At 42.2% G+C, this 25,788-nt stretch overlaps 1 protein-coding gene across 1 annotated transcript; it reads right to left on the bottom strand.

Moving 5' to 3' along the window:
• Nucleotides 1–235: 235 nt before the first annotated feature.
• On the bottom strand, nucleotides 236–18,493 carry LOC308307747 (mannose-1-phosphate guanylyltransferase regulatory subunit alpha-A). Its single transcript, XM_080753023.1, has 12 exons — nucleotides 18,339–18,493; nucleotides 16,944–17,041; nucleotides 16,168–16,271; nucleotides 14,829–15,021; nucleotides 14,042–14,101; nucleotides 12,075–12,205; nucleotides 7,860–7,994; nucleotides 6,340–6,437; nucleotides 6,174–6,220; nucleotides 5,416–5,508; nucleotides 3,922–4,090; nucleotides 236–1,268 (listed from the first exon to the last, which is right to left on the bottom strand). Exons 1-12 carry the CDS (start codon nucleotides 18,376–18,378, stop codon nucleotides 1,168–1,170), a joined length of 1,269 nt encoding a protein of 422 aa, XP_080609149.1. The 5' UTR covers nucleotides 18,379–18,493; the 3' UTR covers nucleotides 236–1,167.
• Between the last annotated feature and the right edge of the window lie 7,295 nt (nucleotides 18,494–25,788).

The following is a 25,788-nucleotide window of genomic DNA, read 5'->3' as shown; positions in this document are numbered from 1 at the left end:
TTATTATGCTTATTTTATACACAGGGAGAAAATAGCAGATCTTACACAGTCAATCTATTTTTCACCATACGACCGTGTCAGGTTTAAGTTAGGTCAGGTTAACTTTTCTTTTATCCACTTTCGAGACCTCTCCTAGTTTGATTATCTTTGTTTGTCAGACGCTGTAAAACAAAGAAAAGACCCAGCAAAGTTATTCGCCCCCACATGAACGACCCCCCCCCCCCCCCTCGCGTTGGGTTGTTAAGAAAATAAAGATAAAAATAAAGATTCTTGCCTGTAAAAAAAAAAAGAAAAGAAAAAAGCAAAGCTCTCATTCAATAATAATATCATTATTAATTATGATAATCAAAATATTCCTGTATCTTCCTTTCAAAACAACCAAACAAATGTCCCAGTATCTTTTCTCTCTTGTGATGTCTTATATACAGTAACTCCAGAGGCAGTGTCATAGTCAGGGAATTTTAATAAAACCCTGGGAATAAATTCCTTACCAAACAATTTCTTCACCAATGTGTTCGTAAAGGTGTCTAGTAACATATCTAACAAAGATTGAAATTCAACATCCCTAGCAAAATATTTGACAGCTAGGGTAATTCTAGGTCTCATTCACTTATACACTGTACTATAAGGGGGGAAAAATCACTCCCAAGAATATGCTTTAAGTAGCATGTTAGGGGTCTAACTAGGTGTTTTTAATTATTCTGAATCCATTGCAAGCATTTGTTTTGAACGAAAAACATCCATTTGGCCAAAATCAGACGCAAAAAAACGATGGTTTAGTGATGAGTCATCACTTTTCACAAGGTGGATTCAGAATAAATAAAAACACCTAGTTAGACCCCTCACATCCCACTTAAAGCATATTTTTGGGAGTGATTTTTTTTCCCTTACAGTACAGTGTATAGTAAGTGAATGAGACCGAGAATTACCCTAGCTGTCAAATATTTTGCTAGGGATGTTGAATTTCAATCTTTGTTAGATATGTTACTAGACATCTTTACCAACACATTGGTGAAGAAATTGTTTGGTAAGGAATTTATTCCCAGATTTGACAGATATTCTGCTAATTTTCCCTAACTATCAGGGGCGGCCGGCTCTAGACGAAATGGATCCTTCATTCACGGCAGTGTAAGCGGAGCCACACAGCCAGCGTCCAGGCACAGATAACTAGAGGATAATTTGGTTCTTGAAGCTGCGGTTGAGGTCTTTGTGCGGGAGGACGATGGAGTTGAGAATGATGACCTCGGCGGGGATGGTCACGTTGCAACCTGCAGGAGAGGAGACACAAAGGATTCAGACCTGGGCTGTCACCATCAGTGGTGCTTTGGGATTTTCTTTTCCTGGCGGACGGTCATTTATTGACGTCACGTGCACGCGCCTCTAGAGGCTATTTAGATAGAAAGGATGTCAGCAGATCTAATGGTGGGAAAACAATAGTGTTCTAGTTTTAATTACATTTGCATTGTTACTTAAGATTTTATGTTCTACTTTCTTCTAATTCATTTAGAAAATACAGCGCTGCAGTAGGCTAGAGAAACAAAGTTTGCCTTGAATGAATCTCAAACACTAAATACCACAGTAATGGAGCCATGTATGAGGACACACACATCGACACATGCACATGCAGTCACAGCTGGAAACCTATATCCATAATATGAATAGAGGGGGCTTGAGGACGCTCACACATTCACCACTAGAAACCTGTTATGCAAAGTAGTAGCCACTGATTAAAGTATTGCTTGTAGTTATCGCGGATTCGCAGGGTGGGGTGTTGGCGCGGCTCTCGCGCGGGTGGGGGGGGGTAGGCTATGCACGCGTTTACACGCCGTCCATGCGTCCGTGTGGGATTTTTTCGACCACACGATGTCCGGTCGCGTCCGGCCTCCAAAGCGCTACAGGTCACCATCATGACATTTTACATGACCATTCATTGTCACTCAAATAATTGCGATTAACGATTTAAGTGTGTTTTTGTCGTTGACAATTACATTTCTGTTTGGCTTTTAGGCTTTGAAGTTGCACACGGCAGATATGACACGTCTATCTATACATGCGAGAAGTCCCTGCGTGCGTGCGTGCGTGTCTGTCTGTCTGTCTGTCTGTAATCCGCGTATCTCGAGAACCGTTCGTCCCACAGGCTTCAGATTCGGCGCGCGTGTTCCCCGAGAGACAGACAGATACAGGGCCTGTCAGGGAGCGACAAACGTCTCCATCTCGTGGAAAGTGTTATCGAGGGACGCGGGTGGACATCACCGCCAGACAGGCGTACGTCCGGCGGTTAATGATACCAGACCAAAGGGCATAGCGTGCCCTTCAGGCCGCGACCCCCAAATAATCATACTTTAACTGGGGACCCCCCCACCCTGACGAGAGTTGAGGCAGTACATTTTTTATAGGCCTAACACTGTTCTATTGTGAAAATAGCCGATCTACATGCTCACAACGCCTTGCAATGCGAGGCGTTGTGAGCATGTAGATCTGCCATTTTCACGATTTATTTGACAATTTGTTGTGAGCATGTATATCTGCCATTTTCACGATTTATTTGACAATTTGTTGTGAGCATGTAGATCTGCCATTTTCACGATTTATTTGACAATTTGTTGTGAGCATGTAGATCTGCCATTTTCACGATTTATTTGACAATTTGGCCAATGTTTAATTTGTCATTTTAGAGGTATTAAAAAGTCCTTAAATTGTCATGTTAGAAATAATATTTGACATATTATGGCATATTATGTATGTACTCTCTATACACTTAAACCTTATGTTGGTTTGTCTACTGTTAAGAGAGAAAACAATGTTGCACATTAAGCTCATCATCTGGGGACGCCCCCAAAATAATTTGGCGAGTGGCGACCACCCTGGGGGTCCCGACCCACAGGTTGAGAACCACTGCCCTAAACCAAACGTGTAAAAGCGCAGTAGAGATGTGACGTTCGCCAACGATTCCACTCTTTTGAACAACTCTTTTAAATGAACGATGGGATTCGGTTCCCAATCGCGGGAGGCCGGGAGCCGTTCCTTGTGTGGGAGTGAAGAGAACAGATTCAGAATCAAAGGATCATCCACGGGCGAGGCACAGCCCATCAGACTGCATGATGTCTCCTCCCCACTCGCAGGGCACGTTCCAGGACACTAGTTGTGGCTTTATAATGTCACAGCACGCAGTAGGAAGATAAACAACGATTAGCCAAACAAGAAAACGCTGGGTTGTTGTAACACTAACAGTGTTGTTGCTTTTTTACAAAGCTGAATTTTTAATATGGTCGGATGGTTGTAGCTTGAGGTAGCATTGGCTGCTACTGAGTGCTCACAAGACGACAAGACACGCAATGGTGGTTGAAACGGTGTTACCGATAACCGCCGCTGTTGACACGGACGGTATTTTCGGTGTTAAAATCTCGTACCGTTGCAACGCTACTCCCAACCCCTTCTTCTGGATCAGGGCCACACTAAACATGCTCTGAAAATGCACACACAAAACATTGTGCTGTTTCGGCTTTGATCAACAGAACTAACGTGTTACAAAGAATACCCAGTGTATACTTTATGTTCATATTTAAATCAGCATCACAACGAAAACACATTTTTAAGGTTTTAAATAAAGATAAAGATAGGGTTTTTTTTTTAACATATTTTTTGTTGTTGTTATTAATCTTACATTATAGTTAACATCTTAGTGCTTAAGAGGTTTTTATCACCCAAGCATTCCTGCAAATGTTTGTATATATGTTTTGAATACATGGCTGCTGTGTAGTACTATATCAGTAGTACTATATCATATCATTTTGTCCGACAGCAACAATACACACACTTAACATTGCAGCCAGTCTTCTTAAATGGTAAATGGTGCATTTATATAGCGCTTTTATCCAAAGCGCTTTACAGAGATTGTGCATTACATTCACCCATTCTTACCCAGGATAGTAATGGACGGTGTGAGTTTTCCTTCTCTAAACAGGGTCTCGCTGTCGATCTTGGCGTAGGGGTCGTTGGGGTTGGGGTCGCTGGGGGTCCCCTCCACCCGGGCCCACTTGCCGATGGTGCTGTCCCATCCCACAATGCAGTTCAGCACACAGCTGTGATCCTTCACAGAGCCACAGGGCGGAGACAGAGACAAGGGTGTAGAAGACAAAAAGTTAAGGTCATTATTCGAATAGCAGGTTGAGTGTAAAGGCAGTTGTAAGGATGGACAATAATAATAATAATAATCGGTCATCGAATTGGTATCGGACGATGTTGGCCTTAAAATGTACTATCAGTATCAAACCGATATCATAATTATATATCGGTTATCAAAACCTCCAGCGTCTGTCAGTCATGCCACGTGAAACTGTTGCCCGACTCGTATCTCTGCCACCATTGCCCCTATCCATGCCAAACTTTGCACACGCCAACCACAACCTCCACCCCTCATTTTTCACATGGCCCTCTTCTAGCGCCACCATCAGGCCGATTCTTGCTAAACACATTTTTGGACACAGCTCCAACAGATTTTGCCCTAAAATCACACAAAGCGATGCACAGTATGTCTAGAGTCATGTTATCAACATGGATCTGTCCCATTTAGCGTCACCATCAGGGTGATTTTTGCAAAACACATTTTTGGACACTGCTCCTACAGATTTTGCCCTAAAATCACGCAAAGTGGTACACAGTATCTCTACAGTCATGTTATCAACATGGCTTACCTCCCGATTAGGGAGTCTTACTGGTAATAATTATGTTTGAATGTGATTATAAATTAAAAATTATAAATTATTAAAAAAATAAAGTCCAGCCATCCAAGAATCCAAAAATAAAGTACTTCATGTGTTCCGTGCCAGAGAGAGTGCAACATAAAATGTTTCCTGACGCGAACAGTGTGTGTTTACCTGCAGAGCGGCACCGTGCAGAACAGTGTGTGTTTACCTGCAGAGCTGCACTGTGCAGAACAGTGTGTGTTTACCTGCAGAGCGGCACCGTGCAGAACAGTGTGTGTTTACCTGCAGAGCTGCACTGTGCAGAACAGTGTGTGTTTACCTGCAGAGCACCGTGCAGAACAGTGTGTGTGTTTACCTGCAGAGCACCGTGCAGAACAGTGTGTGTTTACCTGCAGAGCGGCACCGTGCAGAACAGTGTGTGTTTACCTGCAGAGCTGCACTGTGCAGAACAGTGTGTGTTTACCTGCAGAGCGGCACCGTGCAGAACAGTGTGTGTTTACCTGCAGAGCTGCACTGTGCAGAACAGTGTGTGTTTACCTGCAGAGCACCGTGCAGAACAGTGTGTGTGTTTACCTGCAGAGCACCGTGCAGAACAGTGTGTGTTTACCTGCAGAGCACCGTGCAGAACAGTGTGTGTTTACCTGCAGAGCACCGTGCAGAACAGTGTGTGTTTACCTGCAGAGCACCGTGCAGAACAGTGTGTGTTTACCTGCAGAGCTGCACCGTGCAGGATGATGGATTCTCTCACTCTCACTCCAGCTCCGATCGTTACCCCGGTGCCGATGGACACGTTGGGACCCAACTGTGGAGAGAGGAACCACACCAGAGATCGCATGGTTTTACTTTAAACCAGTGGTTTACAACCCTTTTCCTATCAAGGTTATTGGGCATTTTAGCCGCGGACCACCATTTGATGAGATTTGACTTAGAATATTTGTAGTAAGAGATAACAGGCAAACAAAATAACAATTATTCTACATTCTCTACGTAATGCAGATGTGTGAGAAAAAGATAATATAGTAGATCTATAAAAGTCACAATCCGATGCACACATAACACCCTTCTTGATTATTTGATTACTGTATTTTCCGGACTATAAGGCGCACTTAAAAGCCTTTAATTTTCTCAAAAAACTACAGTGCGCCTTATAGTCCAGTGCGCCTGATATATGGATCATTCATTGACATTGACATTCCCTTTAGCACAGCTCCATCTGTTGGATGCATAACGCAACGGTAGCGTCTATTATGTGCGCCTTATAGTCCGGTGCGCCTTATATATGAAAACAGTTCGAAAATAGACCATTCATTGACAGTGTGCCTTATAGTCCGGTGCGCCTTATAGTCCGGAAAATATGGGTAATCGAAAATGTAATGGACAGAATAATCATTAAGATTGGTAGTTCCAGCCCTAAACATTTCTAATAATATTAAGTAATGAACTATGGAAGACAGTGTAGAGCCTTACCACAGCAGTTTGGTCTATGTTGGCTGTAGGATGAATATAGACATTACCTAAAGGAACACGGAATGCAGCGTGATTAGACTCATCAATCGTACATCCAAATGAAAGAAAGGAAACAGTAGTTACAATACTGTAGTGTGTTCGTGGCTAAGCTAACATGCACACATACCACTTATTTTGGGCCCGCCCTCTTTATTTGAGGCCAGTCTTTCAGGGTGGGTTTTGTGGTACTGGTTGAGGTAGAGACGACTGGCGTAAATAGCAGAGCTGTTGAGAGATGGAGATGGAGAGAATACAACATCAACCACAGCTCAGGGAGAGGGAGAGAATACAACATCAAACACAGCCCAGGGAGAGGCCAACATCTCTTTACAGAGATTCACCCATGAACTCACACTAGGGCATTCACCAATATATAGGGATTTTTAGTATTCGAATTATTCCACCTCAAAGTATTCGAATAGTGGAATATTCGACAGCCGTATGGAGATGCCCATATTAAAACCGTTTTATACCGAACATCTGAGCAAGGAGTCTCAGCCGCGCCGTAATTTACCGTACTGGGTCATTAAAAACGAAATAAATGTTTTTTATCCGAAAATCGTCGATTGTCTAACCTTCCCTAGTCACCGCTCGTCCATCGATAGCGCATGGCTCCTCTGACATGAAGCGGAAGTGACGTCAGGTCCTTTCCCTGCTAGAGCTTCCCAGCTCCCATCCATTCATGGTTTAGACGTTAGCGTTAGCATAGCTGGAGTGCTAGGGGTTAAGCTAGCGAAAATGTTCACATTGACTGTAGAGTCATACTTGGATTATTTGCGCCCACATTTACGTGAACGGATCGCACACGCGAAACGCACAGGGAGAAGATGCCTCGGCCAAAACCTCCACTCTATGCCAATGCAGATTGAGGAATTTCACGGCTGATCGTGGTGAGATTTCAACGGGGAATCGTGAAGGGGGTGGGGGGATGGAGAATACATGATATTGCGTTGATGGATCTTGTAAAATGAATGCTGTTCAGATCATAATAATTATAATAATAGAAATTTCACGGCTAATCTACCAACAAGCCATTCTATTTCGGCTGGCGAAGTGTTAACTCATTGGTTGTATACAGCCGAGGAAACCGAAGATCTTTCTATGTCTTTCACTGCTGGCTTCTCCTACCTGTTAACGCGGGTGCTAATCCAGTTCCCATCGTGCGTGATCGGACACTGCTATGCATCGTGTGTTCACGTATTCCATCAGCTTCTCAAATCCGTTGAAAATTTGAGAATGTATCAATCCGTTCTCCATCTGTAAGCCTTGTAAAGCTAACAGGCCGGATTAGAGGACGGACCATCCGCTTCCGGTTTGCGGCCTCAATGTTAATCAGTCCGCTCCATAATGTGTCCGAAACCGATCCCGGAGCATTAGTTCCGTCCTATTTCAGTTCGGCTTCGATAAATTATAATTTTTTAATTAAACAAAACACATTTTTGGACACTGCTCCTACAGATTCTGCCCTAAAATCACGCAAAGCGTTACACAGTATCTCTAAAGTCATGTCATCAACGTGGATCTGTCCCATTTCCCATATTCCCTCCTGATTGGCTACGATTGTCTTCTAAAGTTTGTGTATGCGACCCGACGGTCGCTTTATCTCCCGATTAGGGAGTCTTACAGGTTCGTGACGTGTTCTCTCACCCAGCAGACTTGATCTGGCTCCAGAAGCTCAGGGTCTTGTAGACGTAGAGCTTGCCCTGTCCCGCCAGGGCCGTGAAGATGTCCTGCTCCAGCCGGATGGCCTCAGCGCGGTGCCAGCCGTTGGTGGGCTCCTCTCTTCATAACGGACAACGACAACCAACGAAACACATTAGACCACATGTCTTCAACAAGGGGTCCGTAGGGGGTCCTCAGAGTTACTACAGGGGGGCCACCAAATATTTGCGTGATAAGATCGTTCTTTTAAATGAACAATTCTGAGGAGAACTTTAGCCAAAAATAGCAGATCTACAAGCTTGTAGATCGGCTAATTTTGGCAAATAGGTTTGGTGTAGAGGTGCATGGTACATGGTTTGCGATTCATATTTTATATTTGAAAATAGCTTGATCTACGAGCTCACAATGCGATGCGATGTGAGGTTACAGATCTGCTATTTCTTTCTGAAAAAGCTTTTTGTAATTTTTACTCAAGCAACATTTTGAATACTGGACTTCAACTTGCAACAGAGAACAGAGTTCTATATTGCGGTATTGCTACTTTTACTCAAGTAAAAAATAAAAAAATTAACTTCTTTCCACTGGTCATTATTTTGTGGCGCCGTTTCCAATCAGTGTGAGCTCCAATGCAGTGGCCTCGCTCATAAGCCCTGATTGGTTCCCAGCCTCGCTCATAAGCCCTGATTGGTTCCCAGCCTCGCTCATAAGCCCTGATTGGTTCCCAGGCGTGGTATTGTGAGAATCCTTCAGATGTCCTTAACAGTTTTACTGCCAGATGTTTTATTTATTTATTGGGTCTTTTGCCAGCAAAAAGCGGCTTACCTTTGCGATGTTATAGTAGATATATAGACGTTTTTTATTTAATTTTAATTTTTTTTGATTGCGCAACATGCACTTTGGCGGACCTGGCAGCAGAGGGCGGCGTCATGCAAGAATTAATGTGAATTTGGCCGTTCTGAGTTGCCATCCATTGAGACCAGTCACTCGCCACAAAGCCACAGGGCCAGAGAAATCAACAAGGAAGTGAATTGGTCTCCGTTGATGTTAACGCATAATGGATTTTTTAGACCATCATTGCGGCAGATGTGTTCACTGTACACGGCGGCGCGACCCCTCATCAGCTTATGGACATCAACAAGGTAAACGAACGAACGGCCGTATTGGCGACGAGCGACGTTCAGAATTGGGGCGAACGGTAACGTCCGTAGCAGTAAAACAGTTAAGGTGGAAATCCTCCAGATTGTCAAGGTTGCGCCACCACCACCACCACCACCACCACCACATGCCTACGCCCATAGTACTAATGCCTGGCAGGTCAAATAAATCATTAATTGCCCACTCTGGTTGACTGATGTACTGTACATGTACTGTACATCCACAATGGTTAATTAAGTGTGCCTGCTATGCAATAGCAAAACACTTATTGTAATCCGCCATACTTAAGTCATTAATTAAGTCTTTCGCCACGAATTTCTGCACGTAATAACTGCCGCACAATTTACGCCACCGCCGCAATATATACATCAAAACGTGCGGCTCGGCCGGGAATAGGTTGCTATTACTTTTCTTTCCGATCCGCGTTACCATTGCGACGTAATTCGCAAAAAACGACGCCAAAAAACCCCATTGACTTAGAATGGGGGAAACTTCGGCACGTAATAACTGCCGCACGATTTACGCCACCCCCGCAATATATACATCAAAATGTGCGGCTCGGCCGGGAATGGTGTGCTATTACTTTTCTTTCCGATCCGCTTTCCGATTGCGATGTAATTCGCAAAAAACAACGCCCAAAAACTCCATTGACTTTGAATGGGGGACTCCGAAAAAAACCCAGAAACTTTGGCGCCACATAACTCTGCCATACTTTTGCCTAGCAACGTCATTTAAAATGTAAAATGCTCACACAACTTTGGTCTTTTTCCGACCAATAGGGATGAGCTGTAATTGATTAAGCCTCGCCCCCTCTTTAACAGGAAGTGCCCTTCACCAAACAGGAAGTGCCTCTATAACTCATGAACCGTTTGTCGTACAGACTTGCGGCTGGTGTCATACCTTTTCTTTTTTTCTCAATTTTTTTTTTCTCAATTTTTTTTTTTCTCAATTTTTTTTTTCTCAAATTTTTTTTTCTCAATTTTTTTTTTTCTCAAAAATTTTTTTTCTCAAATTTTTTTTTCTCAAATTTTTTTTTTCTCAAATTTTTTTTCTCAAATTTTTTTTTCTCAAAAAAATTTTTTTCTCAAATTTTTTTTCTCAATTTTTTTTCTCAAAAATTTTTTTTTCTCAAAAAATGTTTTTTCTCAACATTTTTTTCTCAATTTTTTTTTTCTCAAAAAAATTTTTTCTCAATTTTTTTTTTCTCAAAATTTTTTTTTTCTCAAAATTTTTTTTTTCTCAAAATTTTTTTTTTCTCAAAATTTTTTTTTCTCAAAATTGTTTTCTCAAAATTATTTTTTTCTCAACATTTTTTTTTCTCACATTTTTTTTTCTCAAGATTTTTTTTTCTCAATTTTTTTTTCAAAATTTCTTTTTCTCAAAAAAGTTTTTTTCTCAATTTTTTTTTCTCACAAAACAATTTTTTCTCAAAAAACTGTCGTTAAAGTGCGACCCGTGATAACGGCCAAAAATGCTCCAAAACGCCACTAATTAGTCGAAATGGCTGACTTCCTGTTTGGTTTCTGATTGGCTGCTGGCCTTGTGACGTGGGTAGAGCTGCGAGGGCCTGGTCATCGCTGCTTGCAGCTTTAATTCATTAATCGTCCATGACCTTAATTGGGGCCTATTTCGCCAAACAGGAAGTGCCCCTCACCAAACAGGAAGTGACCCTTGATCTCGTGAACCGTTTGTCATACAGACACGCGGGTTGCGTCAAATGAAATAACGCTAATGCTAACACCAACCGCTACACAAGGTTGCACAGACTTAGCGAGCTGCAGGCACACTTAAAATTTCTTAGAAATTTTCTCTTCTAGTTGATGTATGAGAGCCCAAAGATGAAAGGAAATGTAAAAAAAAAAAAAAAACATATATGAATGAAAGGAATATTAATAAAAAGCCATATGGTAATATCCACAATGAAAGTTTATCCAAAGAGGAGTACTGTGTGGTTGAAAGCGAAGCATGCCATGGCAAGTAATGAGATCCTGGGAAGGTTGTGTTGTGTAAGCCTTGTCTTATCAGTTCACTGAACTAAGTGTCACTGTGTGGTCGACCCTTTGCTCCAGCCAAAACACAATTTCCAGTTAACTAATAGATTATTTAAAAATAGTCATTGACCGTGTCACGATGTCAAACGTGAGCTTGACGATCGACTATTTGTGGTTGTACGACAAATCAGAAATCGATAATAACAAAAAAGGCAATCGATAGAATAATCATGAAGATATATCGGTGTGAAAAGTCACCTTCAGGCGGCTGCTACCCGTGACTTGTAAATAGACTAAGCCCCCATGCTCCCCCCACCCTTTTTTTCTGCCTTTGTATTTGATGTTATGCTTTTTCTGTTTTTGAAATTGATATTATCCTAGATAAAGTACTATGTTCTATCCGTCTGTCTTTCAATGTTATATGAGATACTTGAAGTGTGGTTCCTGTGGAAATAAGCCTCGGCTTTCTAGGAACTCCTTTTAGTTGACCTTGTGCCAGTGATTTGTACTGTCATGAAACTGTACTTTTTTCTATTGCAAACTTCTAATACATTCTTCAATCAATCAAAAATGGTCATGAAATTAGTGGCAAAGGAATGCGACAAAAACTAAAAAATATACATGAATTCAAGTCTCCATGGGTTGAGTAGTCGATAGGAAAACTATTTTTTTGGGGGGGTGAACTACAGTGTATCCCGGATGAATACAGTAACAGTAACAGAACACAGGACAGATTCCGCTAGTTCTCTGGCTAAACTACGGCACTGTCTGTCCACATCACACACCGACAACACCAGTGACACTCTAGTCTACGACCACACCGTAACAACCTGGCTGGTACCAACTTACCCATCGTATGGATATCTGACCAATGTAGGAGGAGGGGGTGAGAACGGGAAACAGAAATCATGGCGGAGGAAGAGGAGGAGAAGGAGGAGGAAGAAGGAGAAAACAAAAAGACAAATGAAGAGACCCAAAAGGAAAAAAGGAATTAATGGTATTCACATGCACTCAGATCAGGGACCCCCCAGGAGGCCCTGGTCCTCCCACTCACAACAACATGTCCTGCTGGTTCTTCTGGAAGACGGCGCCGATGTGCTGGAAGATGGCCGGCGTGAACAGGTAGATGCCGCAGTTGATGATGTCGCTCACAAACGTGCTGGGCTTCTCAACGTAGTGCAAGACCTGAGTAGGGATGGGATCGATGATCGTTATTATCGTTTATCGCGATAATCACAGAGGTTTAAATGTATCGTGAAATTATCCTCCATCACGCACTGGGATCGATTCACCTTTTATTTGCTGAACTGCACATCTGGTAGCACTTAAACCAGGGGTGGGCAATAATGTTTTCCATGAGGCCACAACAACAGGAAATATTGTGGAGGGCCGGGCCAAAAGGCAGTGCTCCCCGCAAACTAAACACACAGCTTTACCTCCGACTTCAGTAAATAAATACTTAGCAGTCCAATTGTTGTTGATGCATTTGGCATCAACATTTCTTTTTTTAGCCACTTAAACCATTTTTGATGGGTAAGGTAAGGCAGGTCGTCTTGACGTGTGACCAGTCTGACCACCTGCTTGTTATTGAGACAACGATCCAATGATCACGCACACGTGCTGATGTACGCATTGCGTCCATTATGTACGTGAATAAAAAAACGTAAAAATAAAAGCAATGCAGCTTTAGTCCATGCATGAGGTAAAATTAGAAAATGTGTTTATTTTGTCATTTTGCTTGGGCAGGTCAGAGTGAACCAAAGGGCTGGCTGTACAATGCCCAGGTCTGACTTAAACCCTCTAGGTTTGGTAAAACAGACTTGGAAATAACGTACTTGATACAGTCTTTTTTCACTCTCTACCAAATCTCTTTGCCAAAAAAATAGCCGGTCTTCAAGCTCACAACGTTGTGAACGTGTAGATTTTTTTGGGCTAATGTTCCACCCCGGGATAAATGAATGCTGGGGATATTTTGATTATCGCGATTAAATTGTAAATCGCAATTGTATTGCTTTGGTCACAATAAATCGTGACATGGCATTTTCATATCGTCTCATCCCTGGACCTGAGAGAAGAAGTCCTCAAGGAGGGTATCGAATTGTCGGTGAAACGTAGGAAGAAAAGCCATTCATTCTCCGTCGTGCGACTGCGTTGCATTGCACAGAGTAGCCAATCTACAAGCTCACAAAGTGTTCGTAAGTTCATAGGTTTGGTATTAGTGTGCCCCCCCCCCCCCCCCCCCCCCATCCAGTTATTAAACTGCCCCCAGTTTGGTTAAAGCCAAAATAAATCCCAAGACTGAACAGTTTCAGACCAATGGCCCAATATGTGATCTTTGAAACATGGCGGGTGCAGCGCACACCAATATTTGGGGTGTTTCCATGCTTCATTTTATAGAAGTATCTTCTGAAGTTCTGTTGTATTATATTGCTAGTCTGGCCATTTCAAAAACTCTGATCTTGAAATTATAACTGCTTTTTAGTTTGGAGATCAACTTGACTAGAGTTTTGACGACTTCATCGCTACACCTCCCCCTTATGTTTTTGCAGATCTGCACTGATCTCAGGAATAGCCCCTATGGAATCCTCAAGACTGAAATCAGTCCCCAGGACAGAGCTTTAACCCCTGTGCCCCCTGCCTGGGCGCAGTCCGAAGGACCAGAGAGAAGGAAGAGACAGGAGAATAACATCATAGGAAAAGACAACGAAGACTAGACAAGTCCTCAGTCACACTTTCAGTCCGTCACAACCGGAGGGTGCAGAAACTAAACACACAAACAACCCACAAAATACAAAACAACAAGTGAACATAGAAGACCTCTACAGTGAAAAGGTGGGTCTTTGCATGTGGGGGTAGCTTTAAAGGATTTCTGACTGAGCTTGTAGATCTGCTACTTTTTGACGCATGATTGATCATAAATTAAGCACCATTTAAGTTTGAATACTGTACATAGACACTAATATGTCAGGAGCATTGTTAGTTTATTGATCATAAACAACATCTACAGAACTGGATCCGTACCTCATTTGTTTCCTGGTTTTCAACAATACAGCCATAGTTCATAGACTGCTTCCTGTTGGCCTGGTTAGTAGAAGGAGAGAGTTGGTGGTGTTGTCATCGCACAATGTTCACAGCACAATTATTGGATCACAGCCAGCATTATTTCCAACATAACAATCTGCAAACAATAATCAGTGATGCCAAAACTAGGGCACAATCCAAAACTCAAAATCAGGGAAACATTCTGAGATGCTTTAACTGCTGATAACTCCAGTGGATCCCCAGGGGTCCTAGAGGGGGTTCCAGGGGGTCCCCAGCGAAAGTAGTTGATACAGAATCACAAATATTTTAACCACTTCATCCATCTATCACTTCTTGCTGCACAGAATTTCCTTTAGGGGTGCAACAGTCAGTCAAACTAATCGATTATATACAGTATATAAAGAAAATCAATTTAGAGGATGATCCTCAAAGAATAATTGATCTACAAGTTCACAACGTGTCACAATGTGATACATGAGCTTGATTATCAGCTATTTGTGGTTTTATGACAAATCAGAAATCTATTAATAATAACAAAAAAGTGATTGATAGAATAATTCACAAAGATGATAAGTGCACTGCAAGCTTAAACATCTGCTATTTTTTATAAATATAAATGTATATATGTATATATCGAAAATAGAAATAAATATCAATTTGGGGGTCCTCGACTTGGAAAAACCCTGGATAACTAAACCTTTTTCACAACTACTGCACCAGAGATTAAATACAAGCCCAGCTCGTCAGTCACAAAGAGAAGCCTTACCGTTGTCCCCAGGATCACGAAGCTGCCGGGCTCTCCGTGTTCCTTCTGAAAGCTGAGAATCTCCGGCAGAGGAAACTCTGAGCACACGTCAGCGTTCAGGACAAAGAAGGCCTCGGGGCTGCCGGAGAGAATCTGATCTCTGAAGTGATAGATGCCCCCTCCGGTGCCCAGGCCCGCGTACTCCTGCAGATACCTGTCCAACCACACGGTCAACACAGCAACATGGCAGTTATAGCTTTACTTCTGCAGATACCTGTCCAACCACACGGTCAACAGCAACATGGAAGTTAGCTTTACTTCTGCAGATACCTGTCCAACCACACGGTCAACAGCAACATGGAAGTTATAGCTTTACTTCTGCTGGTGTGCAACAGCAGTGAAGCAACTACAGTAATAGTACTTCTACTCCAGTACTGTACTTAAGTACACTTTTGATGATTTCTTTTTTACTTTACTGGAGTGTTTGCAATTTTCTGTACTTTTACTTCTGCTCTACTATATCTCAGAGCCAAGGCCAATATTGTCATTTTACTCCACTACAATTATTTGAAAACTTTAGTTACTTTGAAGAATTTGAACTTGAAAATAGCCGATCTACAAGCTCTAGAGCACACAATAAATAGATCTAAATTCTTCAAATGAGAATATTTTTTAGTTAATTTAGAAAGACTGGGATCTTTACATAAAAACAGATGGAACAACAAAAGTGTGGTGTTTGGGTGTGGTTTGGGTGTGGTTTCACTTTCATGCTGGGTGCATTGGGAGAGCCCCCCCCATGTTTCAAACGTGTCTGACTGGGCTGATTGGTTGTGAGCCATTAAAAAGCAAGTCAATCTCGTCTCCTGAGCCAGACTGTTGCCTCCCACAAGTTTTAAACGACAGAAATGACAAACAAGATTACAGCTCCCCGTCTTGGATTTCCGGAGGTGTGGTTCAAGATTCTATGCAGGATTCAGGAGGTTGTGGAATAGTTGTCTGGCTACGGGAGACTACGGTCTGTCTGTCTCTCTCTCTTTTAGTCTTTGTCCTGCAGTGATCCTGAGGCCATGTAGACTAGGATTTACATCATCGTCGGAAAAACACAGCTATTTATTTTTGTACTTGTTTCACATAAATGTTCCCTTATGGGAGTCCCTGACGCAAAGTATTTTCAGATAGGAGTCTAATGGCCAAATACAATTCGGGGGTCCTTGACATGAAGATGTTTGAGGACCACTGGCAACCATAATGTATGTGTGTGTGTGTGTGTGTGTGTGTGTGTGTGTGTGTGTGTGTGTGTGTGTGTGTGTGTGTGTGTGTGTGTGTGTGTGTGTACTTTCCTCCTGGCTGTGTGGTTTACCTGATGGAGATCTTGAATTCCTGCTGTGCGTTGGTCAGGAACCTGGTGAGTTCTTCGTTTGGTTGATAAAAGCCCATGAGCAGAATCTCCTTCATGTTGGGAACCTTGGGAACACATAATAGCACACATATCAGACAGAAGTACATCAGAAACTAGAGACGCAGGCTGATTCAAACAAAATATTGTATATTTCCCCAGGACATTAATAAGAAAGACTATAGTGTATTCCAACAATACTTGAACACCCTATATTTTATACTTCAAAAATACTAAGCTCACAGCGTGTCGCGATGCAAGACAGTGTGAGCTTTTACATAGATCTACTATTTTGGAAAAAGAAAATTAAGCGGCACAAGGCATTGTGAGCTTTTAGATCGGCTATTTTCGGCAAAGAGGTTTGGAGTAGTCGGTGGGACATAGCAGAACAAGTACAGAGCCACTGGTCAAGTTTACTAACTCAGTATTGAGGGAGGGTTTAAGTGGTTACATGTCTGAAAATTAAACAAAATATTAATAGAAAAGATAAGTCAAGCCAACAAACTAAAACATGAATTTACACAAAACTGATGACCGTGCTGTCAAACAAGTTTATGAAATCTATGAAAAACTTAAATCTTCAACACAATTGTATACAATGTGTAGAAGGTGTTCCCTGCTTCATCTCTCTCAGCTAAGGGGTCCTAAGAGGTCCTAAGGGGTCCTAAGGGGTCCTAGGTTGGAAAAAAAAACGTTGAAGACCCCAGACATAAAGGGTTACATGGAGTGAAGTCACCCACCTTTGCACATGCTTCGATGTGATGCTGGAGCATTGGAACTCCAGCTACTGGAAACAAGGGTTTGGGAACTTCAAAAGACAGCGGACGGAACCTTGTGCCTGCAAGACAATAGCATTTAATTAAACATTAATTAAACTAATTTAATGTACATGTGGCCTCAATGACGAACAGATCGGCTACTGCTTACTGTTCTGTTGTTGTACCTAAAATCCAACCAAAACAAAGGCTAAATTGCTTTGTTTGTTTGCGTGTTATCATGTTATGAACACGTCATTCATTTAAACAAACCTACCACCACACAAATACACGCTCATAATGGTATTACAGGAAGAGTGGGCACTAAGGAAGGGTGGGCACCTCCATATACATTTGACTATTAGTCCAAAATGTTAGAAGAATAAAATATGTGGAAAACTAACTACTAGCCTATAGGTGATTAGAACATGTTTGGACATTAAATGTAAGGTCTAATATTTTTTAAGTGCTAAAAAAAACCTGTATATCCAGTCATTTTGGTCAAAGAAATAATGATAAATTGGTTTGATAATAATGTTCACATCATTGATTGATTGATTGATTGGTTGATTGAATACCTTATTAGCAGTTTGCAAAGGAAAAGCACAGGACAGCAGATACAAGGTTTACTAGTAGCATTTAAACCCAAGAAATCACTATGGCTTGTTTACATTGGGGTCCTATCGTACTCAATTCATAGACATACAATGACAGACAAATATACACAGTAGCTACTATGCAAAAATACATCATATAACAGTCAGAAATCAGGAATAGAAAATAGAAAGACATTTACAGTAAACCATACTACTGTATCAAGTACACTTTATATACTGAATCCAAAATACACTGATGATTGTGCTGTCAAACAATGAAACTATATGGAATCTACGAAAAGTTAGTGGGGGGGTCCCTGCTTCATCTCTCTCTCTCTCTCTCTGTGTGTTAAGGGGTCCTTGCCTGAAAACGTTGAAGACCCCTGGTGTAGACATTATACTTGAGAACATTTCCCAAATATTACAAAATAGACAATTTTACATGGAAGTGCCCATGCAGTGCCCACTCTTCTTTACATATCTACTGCATAGTACTGTGTTCTATCCGTCTGTCATTCAGTTATATGAGATACTTCAATGGTTTCCTATGGAAATAAGCTTAGTCTTTTCATGGATCTCCTTTTAGTAGACCTTGTACCAGTGAACTGTACCGTCATGAAACTGTACCTTTTCCTATGCAAACTTCTAATAAAGTCTTCAATCAATCAATCAATCAATCAATCAATCAATTCTCCATCATAACACACATACAGTATCAACACAACAGAACAGACTACAGCACACAGCGTTCAGTCTAACATAAAGTGAATGAACAGATCCTCACCTTTCTGCGGACCCCCGATTAGAATGACTGCCTTCAACATGTTGATCAGAGCTGAGAGAAGGTTGATTGAAGATGAGAAGGTGAGACATAAACATGTAGAAGAACCATAGAGTTATAATAAGAAGAACCCTGGTCTCTCTGACAGCCTCAGCTGTTCCTCCTCCTCTGACACTACAGATGTGGGACGTTCGCGGACGAATCGAGTCTTTTGAACGGCTCTTTGCAATGAACGATGGGATTCGGTTCGCAGTAGTAGGGGAGCCGTTCCTTTCTAAATGAACAGTGGTGTGGACAAAAATACTCAATTTCTTTACTTGAGTAAAACAATATCAATACTGCAATCAAGTAGAAGTTTTTTTTTTTTTTTTTTTTTTAATTTATTTGAAGTTTGCATTAGAAAGAAGTACAGTTTCATCATGACAGCACAAATCAAGGTCTACTAAAAGGAGATCCTAGAAAGCCAAGGCTTATTTCCACAGGAACCACACTTTATTTTAAGTATCTCATACAACATTGAAAGACAGACGGATAGAACATAGTACTTTTAGGATAACATCAATTTCAAAAGCAGAAAAATCATAAAAAAGTAAAAAAAAGTATTTGTATCAAAATGTATTTAAGTACCAATATTAGAACGTAGGCCTACTCATTATGCAGAATGTCCTGTTTCACAGGTTTTCCAATGAGTAAAATGTAGATTTTTTTTTTAATAGCAGATCTACAAGCTCACAATGTGTCGCAATAGATCGGCAATTTTCAAATAGCAGGTATGTACCTATATGTCCGAAATAAATGTATATAGGGTTGAAGTTATTTGTAATTATAATCAAAATGTACAAACTAGTAACTAGAATGAGCCAGTCTTTTGAACGACTTTTTGAAAGGAACGGATCCCAGAGATCCGGCTCACTTCAAAGAGCCATAAATCCCAACTCTATCTGACACGTCACTCTACTATCAGCGTCTGCACTTCCTTCTTCCGGAGCTCTGCGTCCCATAGACCAGAGGGACGGTCCACGCTGATTGGCTACATTTGTGTCAGGAAGGAAAATCCCTATCTAGTCTTTAAAGCAAATACAAAATGTTATATTTGTAACATTGCCATCTAAAGACTATTACTGTTGCACTGCAGGTAAATAGAATATTTGTAAAGCGGTGCATGTCATGTCCATAATATATGGCAGGGGTTCCCAAACCTTTTTGGCTCAGATAATAATAGGCCTAAATATGTTTTTACTCCAAGGCACTCCTACATTATATTAATAATTTTCACTCCCAGCTTTGTGTTTAATTGAGTAAATCAGAATTGTGTTGTAGCCCTACATTCAAATTAACAACATAAGGGCATTTTTGTCATTATTATCCCCAAGATTATGTTGAGAGAAAACGCAGAGTCACCTCAAAGAAAGGGTCAAACTCGTTCTTCTGCTACCACAAAAATGTGGAACGCCTTAAGGAGTGTGGATCACTAGCATCCTTTAAAATCGCCCTGAAAAACCACTTAGGCCTACAGGCAGCAGCCGTACTGTATTATTTATTTTATTTTTTCCCCCTTTTTTTCCTGACTATATCTACTGCATAGTAGGCTAGTAGGCCTACTGTGTTCTATCAGACTGTCATTCAATGTTATATGAGATACTTCAATGGTTTCCTATGGAAATAAGCTTAGTCTTTTCTAGGATCTCCTTTTAGTAGACCTTGTAGCAGTGAACTGTACCATCATGAAACTGTACTTTTTCCTATGCAAACTTCTAATAAAGTCTTCAATCAATCAATCAATCAATCAATCAATCAAAAAACATTGAGATGATAGCCATTTTGGTTAGAACTGAAAATAACTTTGTACTTCAAGTTTAAAATGATACAAATGTGTCCAAATAAATTCGAAATATTATCAAACCCCCTGATAGTCTATATGGTATGGTACAGTACAGAAATAAATAAATACAATAAAATAAAAACACCATAAGCCTAAACCACCTGTGGTGCACAGCTTCCTGCTCATTACTCTACTGACTTTCTGCTTTTCTGGTGTTGTTTGTAGGCTACTGTAGGCCTACACCGTTTCCATCATTCTACTGTTCATTTAACTATAGTTGTTTTAGGTCTGAGAACGTTTATGTCACCTAAAGTAACCCTGTTTTCATTTAACCTTTTTTACTGTAAACTTTTATGTCACCTAAAGTAAAACCTGTTTTCATTTACAATTTCACAAGTCCATTCCCAGCAAGCCAAATGACGTCATGATGACGTTATGATAACGTCCTCCGGTGACACCGGTGACGTTCAGAACTCGGCCAGATCACAGCCCATATGGGGATGATCTTGACGTCATTACCAGGACGTCATATGGACTATAGGATTATTGTTATTGTTTGTAATGTTAGTTGACATATGAGCATATAAGGTTATATTCTGGGACATATCTGACTAGTTATCTGGCCTCGATCGGACCCTCTCTGATTAATCCAGGACGTCCGTTTTCGTGGGCAGGATTTATGTTGGTTGAAATCAGGTGATATTCTAGGCCAGATCTGACTAGTCATGGTTTGACTTGATCTGGCCCCAATGGAGACGTCACTGATTGGTCCAGGTCCTGACCGTGGTTGCTGGGTTGAGTTCAATGGAAGTTTTTTGTCCCTTTTCTGATTGGACAATATCATGTCCAATCAGACAGAATTGATCATGCTTCACTTGACATCACAATATCTAATACTGTAAATGGTAAAAGGAATTCATTTCCCAGTGAATTCCTCGCAACTCGTGCCACAGTGCAACCACACTTGCAATTTCCCATAATTGCACCTTTTCTTTAATTGAAGCCATGATGTTCCCTGTATCAAATATTACTGCTTACCGCACCACTACTCCGCTATGTGAATATGAATATGAATTTTATTTCTGTGCCTTACATCATTACAAAGAAAAAAATCACTTCATCTTGATTTTAAACACATTTGGTAACACCGAAAAAGGCGCAGACTGAAGCCGAAGCTCATTTATTTTGGTGGCCCCCCAAAACCAGGGGTGAAAGTGGCTTGAAGTTCTTGTCAGGGACACCTCTTGAATGATAGTGATCCACAGATAAGCCCTAATGATTTTGATAGTTTAATCTATTAAAAAGCCTGTCAAAAGAACCTACAGTAGCAAGTTCACACTTTTGAGTGTTACTTGCATAATATCCTATGTAAACCACACTTCACACCCAAATATCTCTAAGAAACATTAACATTTCCTTCTTCTGCTGCGTGTTTTTAAAAGTGTTGCATGGTGAGTAGCCTATACTGAAAACGTAATTTGATATTTTCGTGCCCTCTGGTTTTAACCCCTCCCATCCACTCTATGGTGATCTGCAGGATAGGGTGAGCACCTTCAGCCAGGGGATGACTTTCCTCCCGAAAATACACTCTCTTTCTTGCCAACTGCCATCAGATGTACAATGAACATGTACAGTATAAGAACTCTCTCCCTCAGGCGCCCGCTGGCCTAGTGGTTAAGGCGCATACCACATACCAGGCTATGATGCCTGCTGGCGCCGCTGGTTTGATTCCCGATCTGGATGACCTTTGCCACATGTCATTCCCCATCTCTCTCCCCATTTCCTGTCAGTCTACTATCCTATCAAATAAAGGCATAAAAAACAAAACAAATCTAAAAAGAAAAAACAACTCTTTCCCTCATGTATGTTGTCGATCCTGGTCTTTTGTGAGGTGTCCACTTGTGTCTGATGTGTTCCTGTTTGTCAAGTAGTTTATTTATTTATTGTCACACTATGCTGCTGACATGAAGAGTTTAGGCCAGATGTCAGAAAATATGACTTGATGGTCAGATATAAACCTCATCCAAAAACAGGTGTCAAATATACCTAAAGTATCAGTGGCCTTGACCACCATTAGCCAATGAGGCTTCCTGCCAGGGAAAGAAAGCAGCACACAGAGATAGGAGCCATGGTGCTGCCCTGGGGAAGTGAAAATAATGCCTTGTGGTTAGAGTGTCCGCCCTGAGACTGGGAGGTCGGGGTTCAAACCCTGTTCAGGTATTAACAAAGACTCTGGGACGCAGTGCCCCCCCTCCCTGCTTGGCATCAAGGGTTGTATTGGGGGTAAGTCCCTGCAACATACTAGCGCCCAGGAGGCAGGGACGTGCTGGCCATAGACCCTATTCACAGCCCGCCCACGCACGCGCACTCAGCGAATTTCTCAGCAACTTCTTGGTGCTGACGTCAGCTTTGGAGGGTAAAATAACATAGAAATAGCTGGACTTAAAGCCAACAAATCATTATTTCGCACGGTAAAGTAAATTATACCGCTTTGTGCCTTTTACTATCTTGTGTTCTTGATCATGCTAGCCGTATTTTATACATTACTATTCGGAAATTGCATTAAATTTGCGATTTCTGTGTTAACTCTATGGGATATTAGTAGTTTTTCCCCTTCTACCGTGACGTCAGCGCCAGGAAGTTGCGTAACGTGAATTCGGTCAATTCTGAAAAGCGGGACAACTCCCGAACGGCCGGTTCATTCCCGGCCGGTCCAGGCCGGCCATTAGGAAAAAAATTAAAATAAAATGTCGGCCTTCGTTCCATTTTTGGGGGCTGGGCGACCAACAAAGTAAATCGTCACTGTCGGGCAGAAGCCCTGCTTCATCATATAAGGCCGTTGCACAAAAGTAGTGAAAACAGCATATCTACAAGCACACAACGCCTCGCGGTGTTTGTAGATTGGCTGTTTTCACTAGTTTAAATCATTTTTAAAATGATAAATACAATACTGGCTTTCAAGCAGTTTCAAGGGGCACACTTGACCCTTCTCAGGGGCACACCAAAGGTCCCCAGGCACAGTGGTTGAGAAACACTGGTGTACACCGACAGTATGTGGTACACTGCATGTTACCAAACTACTGTCAGTATACAATGCATTTACTGCACACTGTTCACTATTTAATTCAACTTTTAGTACTCAATATATACAATAACAATAACATGCTAGCTTCCCTCCTAGGGGTCAGTAGTTATAGGGTTGTAGCGTATCACAATTCTTAATATTTGAGGCTATATTAAAGGCTACATTAAAGCTAGTATGATTGATGCCTTCCTTGCTTTCTAAATGCACCTCCCTTTGACCTATCCACCTTTTTCTGGGAGAATTCACTGTAGCATTATTTGCGGGACACTTCCGGTTAACAGCAGACATACAAGCTCACGTCGCATCGCAGATGCAACCGTTAGGGATGGGTATCGTCTGCGATACTTTTAATGGTATCGATTGCATGACGTCGATACTATCGGGTATCGGTTCGCGTAAAAACGAACGATACCTCGTTTCGATACTCTGGAAGGCACCCCTGGCCGGTCGCATCTGTAACAGTTGGGCTACTGAGAGTTTAATGACTGCTTTAGTAGGCTACACTCGTTACTGTGGAAAATAGCCGACAATAGCCTATAATGTTTATTATTATGATGATTATCCAACGTCTATACTCTCCGCTCCGCCACACTGTGTGATCATCATCATCACCTCTGCTCTACCGCAGCAGTTAAACTTAAATAAAAATTATCGAAAATGGTATCGGAAAGGGTATCGTATCGATTCCCAGGTATCGAAAAAGGTATCGTATCGATTCAAAGGTGAACGATACCCATCCCTAGCAACCGCTGTGAGCTTGTAGATCACACTCGGCAGCGGCGCCGGAAGCTGCCTGCACATTCGGCGCAATGCACGATGGGATGCCTCCTGAGCGCCTTCCTAGGAAGGTCCTCGATGCACGTCCCACTGGGAGGAGACCCCGTGGCAGACCAAAGACCAGATGGAGGGATTATATCTCCAAACTGGCTTGGGAACGCCTCGGTATGCTCCCTGAGGGAGTGGAGGAAGTTGCTCGGGATGAGGAAATCTGGAGGTCTCAGTTGGAACTGTTACCCCCGCGAACCGATTCCGGATAAGCGGTTGAAGATGGATGGATGGATGGATGGATGTTGGAAAGTTGTGGATAGAAAGATACAATTTAGCTAACCACACCAACATACTATCAGTTGTGCTTGTGTAGCACCCAGCCATGAACCAGCGACAACAGCCCTGCTAATCGGGCTCAGCCCTATTAGCACGACTGGTTGTGCGTTGGACTGGCGAGTGGGAGTCCTGGGTTCAATCCCCGCTTCCGCGTATCACTATATCTGGCGTTGTCGGCAGGATGAGGAGCGTGATGTCCTCGCGTGAGGGAACAGTGCCACGTCGGGTGCGGCGGTCCGCGGCGTGATGTGTGAAGCGCGAGGGCGTGCTCCAAAAGACCAGGGGGGTGAATGTAGCAACCAGCGACAACAGCCCTATTGGGCTCAGCCCTATTAGCACGACTGGTTGTGCGTTGGACTGGCGAGTGGGAGTCCGGGGATCAATCCCTGCTTCCGCGTATCACTACACTTGTCAGTAATGTTTTTTAGCAGTAAGGGCACGGTCACACCGCACTTTTATTCTACACATGAGGCCGGATTCTGCCAATGCATTTCAATGGGAAAGGAGACTTTTTTCCGCTTGTCTGCTAACAGAAATCCACAAATGGTAGCAAACCACTCCATGCATGCAGCCAGGCGGGGAGGCCCATTTGTCTCTGCATCTGTAGCAAAGGCAGGGGCGTCACAAGGGGTAGGAAAGTGGGACTGAGTTACTGGGGCCCAAGGTGGTGGAGGGGCCTTAATTAGTTTATACTTTAGCTATTGAAAAATAGCAGATATACAAGCTCACAGCGCGGCACCGAGTGCCGCGCTGCGAGCTTGTAGATCTGCTATTTTTGAAAAGTCGTGAAAATGTGTGCAAATCTTTGAATATATGTATTTTTTAAGCGAACATTTGTAACTCAAATTTTGCTTCTGGGGGGTCCCTGGAACTCAATATTTTGAGATGGGGTTCCGTGGCCAAATACATACCATTTTGGGGGTCCTTCACATGAAAAGGTTTGAGCTCCACTGACATAGAAACATATAGGTTTTTCAAAAAACCTCAGAAGGATTTGAAATATTAAAAGATTTTCATGATTTTTCAAAAATAGCAGATCTACAAGCTCGCAGCGCGGCACTCGGTGCCGCGCTGTAAGCTTGTATATCTGCTATTTTTCAATAGTTAAAGCACAGGGGCCCCGCAGTGAATCCTTGTGCCCGGGGCCCAGAGTTTGGTGTGACGCCCCTGTAGCAGAGTGGCTCAGCCTGATGATCTAAGCTCCACCCGCCGTCCCTCCGTCTGTCCGTCACGTCACACTTTTGGCCCATACTCTCCATACTAAGTGACACACTGTGAGCTTGTAGATCTGCTTTTTGAATAGCTAACATGTAAATGGATAGTGGTTTCAAAGTGATGCAATGTTAGCTATACTTTTGCTGGGGACCCCCCCTCCCTCTCTCTCTCTCTCTCACACACACACACACACACACACACACACACACACACACACACACACACAC

The sequence above is a fragment of the Nannobrachium achirus genome (assembly GCF_963921795.1).
Source record: "Nannobrachium achirus genome assembly, chromosome: 22".
Lineage (NCBI taxonomy): Eukaryota > Metazoa > Chordata > Actinopteri > Myctophiformes > Myctophidae > Nannobrachium > Nannobrachium achirus.
Note: the sequence above shows the minus strand (reverse complement) of the source record. Positions and strands in the feature narration are given on the sequence as shown.